Source organism: Candoia aspera, chromosome 5, assembly GCF_035149785.1.
Source record: "Candoia aspera isolate rCanAsp1 chromosome 5, rCanAsp1.hap2, whole genome shotgun sequence".
Taxonomy (NCBI): Eukaryota; Metazoa; Chordata; class Lepidosauria; order Squamata; family Boidae; genus Candoia; species Candoia aspera.
In genome coordinates this window covers 57,482,744-57,494,821 of record NC_086157.1, presented here as the reverse complement: position 1 = coordinate 57,494,821, position 12,078 = coordinate 57,482,744, and the positions used below count along the sequence as shown (strand labels likewise).

Genomic DNA, 12,078 nt, shown 5'->3' with positions numbered 1-12,078 from the left:
CGTTCTAGTCTCATCTACTTCAGGAATGTAGCCCCTAGTATGCTACTGGAAGACCAGAGGTTCTTTTGTCACTGCTGTGTTTCCCCCACCCTCAAGTTACAATTTGCAATGTATGGAGCTGTAGAAGCACAGCGTGAGATTGAAAATGATACTCTTACTGAGCTCAGGCTCTGGTTTATGTATTATATTTAAGAGCAAACTTTTAAAAATATTTTTTTGATAAGTATTTCTTTGGCTTCTTCTGTTACATTTGCCAGATACTTTGCCAAATATTTTTTTTGTGTCTTGGACTTTAGCAAACTCTTAGAAAATAAGCATTGCTTATTTTTTAGCTGTCAATTGGTTATGTCCAATGGCTGTTGATTTTGTTGTGTTTATTTTCTTACTGTCTTTTCTTTTTCTTACTGCCCCCCTTTTTCTTTTTCTCCCTTCCTTCTGGGTGGCATTACAGGAACATGTACTTACATTCTTTCTTGCTTCTGTCTAGCTAGCTAGCTAGCTAAAGAAAACCTGTTATGTCATTTTTATACTTAGTTTAAGGAAACTAATCACAATATATTTCTATCTCCCTCAGTTTGCAACCTGTATTTTGTTCCATATAGTAACAGCTAGTTTTGTGTTGTACGAGAGCACACTAAACCTTTGAAAAATACTTTTTTTCCTAAGTTGTGTTCTGTAATAATAAGCTTCATATCTGATTGATCACTTAACTCATTTTATTTTAAGGTCTCTGTTCCTCCTGGGGCTTTGGATTGTTGGGTCTTCTTAAGTTGCCTTGAGGTTTTGCAAAGAATAGAAGGATGTTGTGATCGGTCTCAAATTGATTCTAATGTTTCCCACACAGTTGGATTATGGAGTTATGCCACTGAAAAGGTGAGCAGAAGTGGGGGATGTGACCCCCCCCTAAATATCACATTTGAGGTAGATTTAGAATAGAAAGTATTTTACAATTTTTGTAATAATCAAGATACCTTTATTTTTTAAAAAGTAGCTTCTGCTACATATAACATTTTACTTTTGAAGTACTGAAGTTGTATTGATAACATAATATGCTAAGATTTGGAATGGCAGAGTATCTAATTTTCTTCAAGTAATGTTGTATCATCAGGATGTATTTGGATGGCTATGGTCCAGGCTAATGTATTTTCTTTCATCTGTCCAACTGGCAACTTGTTTTGTCTAACTCTCTCACACACACAAACAAAACCCCTATCTAGATATTTATATACTGGATTATATATGCTGAGAGAATTAGTATTATGTCATTCATTCTACCCCATCAGTATGACATTTTGTTCTGTACATCATGTGTTGGATCACTATATTCACATAATTATGTATTTATGTACAATCCAGTATATATGGAAACCAATTATGCAGTTATATAAGTACATAGATACTCTTGACAGTATGACATATAGAATATGAACTTAGATCTAAGGCTCTGCATAGATATATTCCTTTGCAAACATGATGTTTCAGTGTACAAATGTCAGGGGAGAGTGGGTGGCAAGCACAGTACTATCCCCTTGCCATGCATAGTCTTGTATATCTATTTAGAGAAGCTTCTTGAGTATGTATGCTGTTCTTTATGGGGAGCAGCTGAATGGGAGAGCCATGTTTTTTTGATACATTGTGCTACTAATCGCAAGTTTTTGTCCTCTGCCAGAATTTCTGGTAATAGAAATGAAAAAAAAAACCTACTTGAACTTGAAATTCTTTTTTATAGTAATTTTATTAAACATTGCAGTTAAAAAGATAAGAACTAACAAAAACTAAAAAAAGAATAAAAAATAGTACAGAAAAGGAGAAAAAATAGAAAAATAGAAAAGAAAGAAAAAATAAGAATATAGTAAAGAAAAAGAAAAATATGTAAAGAAATGACTTCCCTCTTCATAACAAGTATAAAAAGTTTTAGTAACTTATCACCTTCTCTTAAAATACAACAGATGATCTCTTCTTGCCATATCTCATCTTTGAAACCTTTAAAACTTTAAACCTCTTCATTCAGTCCTAGTTAGCAGAAGTCCATTAAGGGTTACCAGAGATAACATATCTAATTTAGGCTTAATCAAATAAACCAACTTCATATTCCTTCCTTTTACTTTTAACAATCTTGATCTTTAATCCCTTCAAATACTCTTAGAACTTAATTTCTTTTCTTTTTTTCTTTGTCTTCAGAACCTTAGCGAGACTGTTTTGTACATCCAATATAGGAAAGTTATCCAGGTCACTCTTTGGTTTGTTATTTGTATATCCCTTTTAATTATTATGACATCAGCCGGTTTCATTTGTATATCCAGTGTAGCATCTTTTCCCATATCACTCTTGTAGCCTGTCATTTTTAAATCCAGTTTCACTTCAGTCTCGGTCTTACCCTGGTAAAACTTGTTCCTCATAACATGTTTTAAACACAGTCTGTCTATAATGGCAGACATTTTTAAACTTAACTTCTGGGTTCATCGTTCAAAAATACCCTTCAATACATCCAATTTTAAAGTATTTTGCTCCATTCTATATTAGTAAGTCAAATTTAAGTGTTCTTCTCCTTTAATTGTAATCTTTAGTTCCTTCTGGTTCCCTCTAGTGTCCAACCTTCATTCAAGTCCTATCTTTTTAAAAAAAGAATTCAAAACAACAGCATTTTCCCATGGGAAATGCTTCTTATAATTAATTTCAAAATCTTATTTCAAATCCAGATCAAATCTGGACCCTTAGCCTGTTTGTAACTTTCCAAAATCAACATTCTAATCACCCTTTTGCTGTTTACATTCCCCCACAGAAAGTTTTTTTTTGTCCTTAAAATTGTATTTAAAACTTCTTTCACTAAGGTTTGAAGGAGGCTCACCTGGTGCTCTAAAACTTGCCGTTGCAAAAATTCAAAATAGCTGAAAAGCAGTTAATAAGCAATTTCTGAAAATGATTAAGTAATGAGGCTTGGTGAACCTTGAGTCCATATAGGCTACATTAGAGCTGTGAGCTTGGTTGAAATCCCTCGACTCCCAGGTGCTTGACTCATAAGTCAACCACAAAAATCTCAGTTCCTGCAATCTATTCATGAGGAGCAGCTGTCTGGAGCACAAGTGGGTGATCTCACGATCTCTCCTTTTTCCAGAGAGACTTCACTGGACAGAATTCATTGGCTGCTGATCGCCACCGCAGTGCTGTCCCTCCTCCTCCAGGGACATCTAGTTCGCCATGAATTCTCACCAGAAGTGTGAACTTGAAATTGTGATGCTGGTCAGGAATTTATATTCATCAGTTAATAGGTGCACACTTAATGAAATAACTCTAATTATTCAAATGAGTTATATAAAGATGCATTTTTTGACCCAAGAGAAGGACTCTTTAGTAGTCCAACTAAAGCAGTTTAGCATTGCACAAATTGTTTAGTTTCATTGAATTCCTCTGAAATTATTAACTTGCTTGTAAAACATCCTCATTTGGAAAGCTAATAGAACCCTACTATTGAAAAGCTGACTATTCCTCCTGAAACTTATATAGAGCTTGATTTGAATAATTTTATACTGAAATTTCACAAAGAAATTGAACTCTTGCCTTAATTCTATTTTACTTATATAGGTTTAATCTCTGTCACACAAGAGATTTTAATGAATCTTCGTTATTTAAGGCCAAAGAAACTATTTGTAGTTCCACAACTAATTTTTTTCCCCAAAAACTATTTACTACTGGAACTTTATGGAATTAATTTATACCATACTTATAAACTATATTATTAATTCCACATTGCAATCTAACAACTATGCTAGCTAAAATATTATTTCAATCAATATGGGGAGTTTTTTGAAAATGGTCTTGTTAAGAGTTTTATGTTTGTTAAACCTAACTGATTTTAAAATAGTTTCCTAATTTCTTAATTCTTATAAATATTGCTCTTGTAACTTGCTCATATTTATTCTTTTGAAAAAATAAATTTGTCTTTCAAATTTGCAGAATAAAGCTTTGCACATTTTAGCTTAGCAAATTTCAGATAGTTAACTATGTTAAAATATTAAGAGGCAGACTTAAATTTTGTTAGCTTTTATTGAAACATGTTTATGTCAGAAGTTCTTGTTAAAATTTAGAGGGTTAAAACTAAGTCCTGTTTTTTATATATATTGTTATCATAAAATGGAGATACTTCATGGTTATAATTTTCTTACAGTTGAAATCTTTGGGCTACTTATGTGGACTTGTGTCAGAAAAGGGGCCCAATTCAGAAGATCTTAACAGAACAGTTGATCTTTTGGCAGGACTTGGAGCTGAGCGCCCTGAAACAGGTATCAACATACCACAAATGAAACAAGTTGGTGCTTTTCAAGTAATCACTGATACTTAGAATCTTCATGACCTATTTGGACGAATGCTGCAATTTTTGCACAGAAAAGTGGGATCTCTATGGCTATCTTTACTACATTTAACAAAACTCAGAGACCTTTATAATCTTCAATTTTTTCATTTCAAAGGATGTACAATATCAATGTGGTCCTATACCTATTAATACAACAAAATCAGAGATATTTATAATCTTGAGATTTTTAATTTTGAAGTATGTTTTAATATGGTCGTGTATCTATTTGGATACCTGCTAGTGATTATTTATCTTTAACTTATACTTTTATTTTGGTTTAAAAAATTGAAAAACTGAAGAGTATATCCTCTTAAGGTTAAGGAAGGGAGTGTGTTCCTGGTATAATAATTCAAACTAACCGAATAAATTTCTATATTCTGAAGTTGTGCAGAATTGCAACTATATACTTTTATTACTTCTTTTAATGCACCATTGTATGTTTTCCAAACCTGCATCCTGTTAAGAAAAGGGTTTGGAGTTGTCCTGTTGAGCGAAAAGGAAATAGAATGAGAAAGGCGGGAAAAATACTAAGCATAGAAGAAAAGAGAATGAAATGGGGAAAAAATAAGTCTTTAAGAAGAATGCATATTAAAAATCCTCCTTATAGAAAGATTGATGCCAGGATCAGAAGGAGATAAAAAGAATTAGAGAAGTAAAATGGAGAGAGCAGAGGAAGAGAAGGGAAAAAAAAATAAGCAAGAGAGAAGGTGAATGTTGCCTGGGATACAGTATTTTTCTCACAAAGCAAACTATTTTGGAGGCTGTTGTTAGCTACTTCCTATCACAATGTTCTGAGGGATATGCAGGACATTCAGGAAATACTTGGCCTTCATCTGAAAATGATATAATTATCAGAAAAGAGAAAGCTCTGTATCTGAGAGTGCAGGCTAAGAGAGAGATCATGGCAGGAACATAGGAAGATAAATGTCTTTCCTATCCTTTTCAGGGTCCATGAGCAATTCTTAAGGTGCAAGTTTTTGCTAGGTTCTTAGATTTCTACATTTCTGTTGATAGAATGCCATAAGTTAGGCATGAGTAACCCACAAGAAATAGGTCCATCTTAACTTCCCAAAGTAGCACAATATTAATAGAGAGCAATCCTAATCTTATTTGTTGGTTGTCTACATATTACAAAAAGTGCTCTTCTGCTGGCTTTTGCTACAGTGGGAAGCTCTTTTATACTAGTGATGGCTTCAGTATTTGCACAAGAAAAAGGCTACCATTGTTGGCTGGAGAAAAAAAGCAAGGATCAGATGCCAATTCCAAGGGTCAGGGATTCAAAGTGTCTCTATTTCTAGAAAGGGGCAGAATTCTGTACCAGTTTAAGGAGGTAAATGACTAGATAGATCATCCACAGCAATATCAGATCTCACTTGCCAAAGCAGAAAATAACAGATTCCCCCCACCCCCCCACCTTGACCCAGGGTATTATGTTGTAATGCCCAGTCTGAGGGAGATTTCCTGCTGTCATTGGTTCTTTTGGAATACTATTGATTGGGCTGACCCCAAACTCAGCAAAGCCACAATAAGCACTGGAAACTAGAAGTGTTGGTTTTATCTCCCTTCAATAGCTGCGGGAGAGTTTTATTGCATGAAATAAAAATTCTGTTTTACAAAAGGAATTCTGGACATACCTGCTCGGTTTATAGGCAAATACCTTACTGTTTGGTTTCTATCTATGGGGCTTTTTACTGTTTGCTCCTTTTGTGTCCTGTGGGGCTTCGTTATTTTTTCCTCTCAGAAATGAATGCTCCAAAGCGTGGGTAGAGTGGGGGTAGGGGATGCCTTCTCTCTTCTGGACTGGAGGAACTTTTGTCTCCACAAGGTGACTGGGGAGGGGAACACAACTCCCACACCTCAGTTTCTTGGCTGCCCCCCCCCTTTCTTTTTTAAGCTCAGCAGGGCTTGGAATTTGCTGCTTTAGCCTATCTAGGCTCCCATCCGGGGCTTTGCTGCCCAGCGTTCCCCACAGCCCAGAAATACTTCACCCATCAGCAGGTTTTTGTTTCTTTTCTCCTGGTTTTGTGGCCAGCCTGCCTGTCTATCAGTCAAGACATTTGTGCTTATACAGTTCCAATAGACTTGCTCTTTCTCCCCCGCCCCACCCCACCCCCAGCATTTGAAAATGCTGAAAACGTTTTATAGGCAATTGTGCCGTCATAGCTGTGCTGTCCCAAGAGGGAGGGCTCACAAGGGAGGGGAAAGTGGGGAGCACAGGTGCTCACAGTCCACTCAGGAGTCCCTCCTTGGCCCAGTCAAGGAATCCAAAGCTAAATCTGATATGACTGTGAAAACCATTTTTAGCTTTCCACCTGCAGTAGCTGGTGGCAGCTTTCCATCTTTGCAAGCATAGCAAGGATTACTGTTGTAAAGATAGTAGTGGAGCATCTCCCTTTTATGGAGACTGTAGCACCATAGGTACACCCAAATTGCCTCCATCCATCCATAATGAGAATTAAAACTGAAATTCTGAGCAGAACACTTAGTGCAAAGTTGTGGATGATGCTTTTTAAATCTTACTATTTTCTATTATGTTCTATTTTATTTCTGAAGCCAATACAGCACAGTCTCCTTATAAGAAACTCAAAGAAGCCTTATCATCTGTAGAAGCTTTTGAAAAGCATTATTTGGTAAGCATGGTATATGTATTTCTGCATTCATATAACATGTTGAGGATATACATGTTACGCATATTTTTCAGTTAACTAGTATTTAGAGCAGAATAGTATTTTTAGATATGTATTAAAATCTACTTTGAAAAATAGCATAATTGTTAGCAGCTCAATCACTTTTAGTAAAATGATACAGAGAGTGTAAAATTTTGGACATCCAAAACGAAATATCTCAGCTAAAAACATCAATCAAAATACCCCCCCATACTATATTTATATATGAATTCTGGATTTCAAACTAATTTAATTTTGTTGTCAACTGTTTAATTTAAATATGCTTCAGGTAATATTTAGAAAGCTGCATAAATAAAAGCTCCCTGTCATTAAAAAGCTTACTATATAAATGCCCTTTTTTACATCCATGGAAAAGTTAGATAAGAATAGGACGAATGCTAGCAGAAGTTTTTTTTTCTTCAGGGATTCTAAAGTTTCTAGCCCTGATGTGTTCTCTACAGAACAGTAGAAAAGATGTCAGGAAAGAAGAAACTCAGAATGAGCTGAGCCTAGTGAAGGATACTAAGAACAGAAAGAATGGTTTCTTCAGATAGGTTCAAAATAAAAGGAAGATGAAAGAATCACTATACTAGCCACACAGTGAATATGGCAAAATACACAGAAGAATGAGAAGGTGGAATTACACAACTCTTATTTTGCCTTGGTCTTCTCTAACAAAAGAGCATATACCCCATCAGGCAGTTGTAGGATGAGCGGGATGAAGGAGCAGGATTGGTGCTTGAGACTGAGAGGTATTTCCTGACTGTGATTATATTTATTTTGAGTAAGTTTAAATTTCCAAGGCCAGATGAATGGCATCATGCTGTACTCAAAGGATTGCATCCTAGGGTACTGTATCTGAAAAATGGCAAACAGACAGAAGGGTAGATGACTTTGTTGTTGTTTATTCGTTTAGTCGCTTCCGACTCTTCGTGACTTCATGGACCAGCCCACGCCAGAGCTTCCTGTCGGTCGTCAGCACCCCCAGCTCCCCCAGGGACGAGTCCGTCACCTCTAGAATATCATCCATCCATCTTGCCCTTGGTCGGCCCCTCTTCCTCTTGCCCTCCACTCTCCCTAGCATCAGCATCTTCTCCAGGGTGTCCTGTCTTCTCATTATGTGGCCAAAGTATTTCAGTTTTGCCTTTAATATCATTCCCTCAAGTGAGCAGTCTGGCTTTATTTCCTGGAGGATGGACTGGTTTGATCTTCTTGCAGTCCAAGGCACTCTCAGAATTTTCCTCCAACACCACAGTTCAAAAGCATCGATCTTCCTTCTCTCAGCCTTCCTTATGGTCCAGCTCTCGCAGCCATATGTTACTACAGGGAACACCATTGCTTTAACTATGCGGGCCTTTGTTGTCAGTGTGATGTCTCTGCTCTTAACTATTTTATCGAGATTTGTCATTGCTCTTCTCCCAAGGATTAAGCGTCTTCTGATTTCCTGACTGCAGTCAGCGTCTGCAGTAATCTTTGCACCTAGGAATACAAAGTCTTTCACTGCTTCTACATTTTCTCCCTCTATTTGCCAGTTATCAATCAAGCTGGTTGCCATAATCTTGGTTTTTTTGAGGTTTAGCTGCAAACCAGCTTTTGCACTTTCTTCTTTCACCTTCATCATAAGGCTCCTCAGTTCCTCTTCACTTTCAGCCATCAAAGTGGTATCATCTGCATATCTGAGATTGTTAATGTTTCTTCCAGCAATTTTAACTCCAGCCTTGGATTCCTCAAGGCCAGCTTGTCGCATGATGTGTTCTGCATACAAGTTGAATAGGTAGGGTGAGAGTATACAGCTCTGCCGTACTCCTTTCCCAATCTTAAACCAGTCCGTTGTTCCATGGTCTGTTCTTACTGTTACTACTTGGTCATTATACAGATTCTTGAGGAGGCATACAAGATGACTTGGTATCCCCATACCGCTAAGAACTTGCCACAATTTGTTATGGTCCACACAGTCAAAGGCTTTAGAATAGTCAATAAAACAGAAATAGATGTTTCTCTGAAACTCCCTGGCTTTTTCCATTATCCAGCGGATATTGGCAATTTGGTCTATAGTTCCTCTGCCTTTTCTAAACCCAGCTTGTACATCTGGCAATTCTCGCTCCATGAACTGCTGAAGTCTACCTTGCAGGATCTTGAGCATTACCTTACTGGCATGTGAAATGAGTGCCACTGTTCGATAGTTTGAACATTCTTTAGTGTTTCCCTTTTTTGGTATGGGGATATAAGTTGATTTTTTCCAATCTGATGGCCATTCTTGTGTTTTCCAAATTTGCTGGCATATAGCATGCATTACCTTGACAGCATCATCTTGCAAGATTTTGAACAGTTCAGCTGGGATGCCATCGTCTCCTGCTGCCTTGTTATTAGCAATGCTTCTTAAGGCCCACTCAACCTCACTCTTCAGGATGTCTGGCTCTAGCTCACTGACCACACCATCAAAGCTATCCCCGATATTGTTATCCTTCCTATACAGGTCTTCTGTATATTCTTGCCACCTTTTCTTGATCTCTTCTTCTTCTGTTAGGTCCTTGCCATCTTTGTTTTTGATCATACCCATTTTGGCCTGGAATTTACCTCCGATGTTTCTAATGTTCTGGAAGAGGTCTCTTGTCCTTCCTATTCTATTGTCTTCTTCCACTTCTGTGCATTGCTTGTTTAAAAATAATTCCTTATCTCTTCTGGCTAACCTCTGGAATTTTGCATTTAATTGGGCATATCTCCCCCTATCACTGTTGCCTTTTGCTTTCCTTCTTTCTTGGGCTACTTCTAGTGTCTCAGCAGACAGCCATTTTGCCTTCTTGGTTTTCTCTTTCTTTGGGATGTATTTTGTTGCCGCCTCCTGAACAATGCTGCCAACTTCTGTCCAGAGTTCTTCTGGGACCCTATCTACTAAGTCCAGTCCCTTAAATCTATTCTTCACCTCCACTGCATATTCCTTAGGAATATTATTGAGCTCATATCTAGCTGATCTGTGGGTCTTCCCTAATCTCTTTAGTCTGATCCTAAATTGTGCAAGAAGAAGTTCGTGATCTGAACTACAGTCAGCTCCAGGCCTTGTTTTTACCGACTGTACAGATGTCCGCCACCTTTGGCTGCAAAGGATGTAATCAATCTGATTTCGGTGTTGTCCATCTGGTGAAGTCCATGTATAAAGCCGTCTCTTAGGTTGTTGGAAGAGGGTGTTTGTTATGCAGAGTGAATTGTCTTGGCAAAATTCTATCAGCCTATGTCCTGCTTCATTTTGTTCTCCCAGGCCATACTTACCTGTAATTCGAGGTGTCATTTGACTGCCCACCTTAGCATTCCAGTCTCCTGTGATGAAAATAACATCTTTTAGGCGTGTTGTCCAGTAGGTGCTGCAGATCCTCATAGAACTGCTCTACTTCAGCTTCTTCAGCATTTGTGGTTGGGGCGTATATTTGGATCACTGTGATGTTAGATGGCTTGCCCTGAATTCGAATTGAGATCATTCTGTCGTTTTTTGGGTTGTATCCAAGCACTGCTTTAGCCACTTTACTATTAATTATGAAGGCTACTCCATTTCCTCTGTGGTCCTCTTGTCCACAGTAGTAGATCTGGTGGTCATTTGATGTGAAGTGGCCCATTCCAGTCTATTTCAGTTCACTGATGCCCAAAATGTCTATCTTTAATCTTGACATCTCACCAATAACCACATCCAATTTGCCCTGGCTCATAGATCTTACATTCCAGGTTCCAATGGTGTGTTGATCCTTAGAACATCGGATTCGCCGTTCACCACCAGCACCGTTGGCCGCTAGCCATCCTTTCGGCTTTGAGCTAGCTGCGTCATCACGTCTGGGGCTAGTTGAGCTCATCCTCTGTTCCTCCCCAGTAGCATTTTGACCATCTTCCGACCTGGGGGTCTCATCTTCCGATGGTATACCGACATATCTCTGGTTGTACTGATCCATTTAGTTTTCACGGCAAGAATACTGGGGTGGGTTACCATTACCTTCCCCAGGGATCGCATTTAGTCTGACGTCTCTGTCATGACCTTCCCGTCTTGGGTGGCCCTTCACGGTTTAGCTCATGGCATCATTGAGGTGCTCAAGCTCCAGCACCACGACAAGGTAACGATCCTTTGCTGAAGGGTAGATGACTAGAGGAGGGCAAATGTCCCTGTTTAAATAGGGGGGGGGGGAATGATCCAAGGAAATTGATGACTGAAAATCTTCAAGAGCAGATCATAAAGTGATTGAGCTGTAAGCACCTTGAAAATTATGAAGCAGTTACCAAAAATCAGCACAGACTTGTCAAGATCAACTTTGCAAGCTGTCCTAATCTTGTTTTTTTTTTTTTCAATTGGTAGCTCCCTTAATAGATTGTAGGAAAGCAGTAGATGTAATATACTTTATTGATTTCAGCAAAACATTTGACAACTCCATAACATTCTAATTTTCAAACCAGTTAAATGACTGGAACACCTTGAAGTTTTGAAATCTTAAGAGTTCTGTATGCTTTGGCCAGCGTTAGGAGCCATATGTTCCTGAATATAGCTAAATTAAACTTGATGCAGAACAAGGATGAGTTGTAACAGTATAGTTTATCCTCCGTCCTTTTATTTCTTTTCCACAGGATCTTTCTCATGCTACTATTGAAATGTACAAAAATATTGGAAGAATTCGCTCAGCAAAGCTTGTTGGAAAGGATCTGGCAGAGTTTTACATGTACATAAACTTATTGGAATTGTTGCATATTGTAATATTCTGAAAAGGGTATCTCTAACCTACTATATGCATCTCACCTTTAACTATAAAAGCACACTGGCAGTGCCTTGTGAATAGCTGGAGAACTGTAACTTCCAGGTTCCCTGCTCATAGCTTGGCAGTGGCTAAATATGCCACCCATTGCAGAGTAGTACAGCCTTGTTAAATCTTAAGATAACCTTTTCCAAAACATGTTTTATTCTGCTATTTGTGGCAGCCAGAAATAGCTCTCCCCATTCTCTGTTTGGGGAAAATACTTAATTACTTCCAAACTATGCTGCTCTGGCAGGCATGCACAGGACACTAGTGCAGTGTGTTTGTCACTTAAATA

General features: G+C 38.0%; 1 protein-coding gene across 2 annotated transcripts in view; it reads left to right on the top strand.

The window, feature by feature from the left end:
• The window catches only part of TRAPPC10 (trafficking protein particle complex subunit 10), a 61,687-nt gene that overhangs the window by 26,542 nt on the left and 23,067 nt on the right, over positions 1-12,078 (top strand). For both annotated transcript variants that reach the window (XM_063305305.1, XM_063305306.1), the window contains exons 8-11: positions 727-873; positions 4,166-4,280; positions 6,905-6,981; positions 11,617-11,708. In XM_063305305.1, the coding sequence (XP_063161375.1) occupies positions 727-873; positions 4,166-4,280; positions 6,905-6,981; positions 11,617-11,708 (431 nt within the window). The remainder of the gene's footprint in view (positions 1-726; positions 874-4,165; positions 4,281-6,904; positions 6,982-11,616; positions 11,709-12,078) is intronic.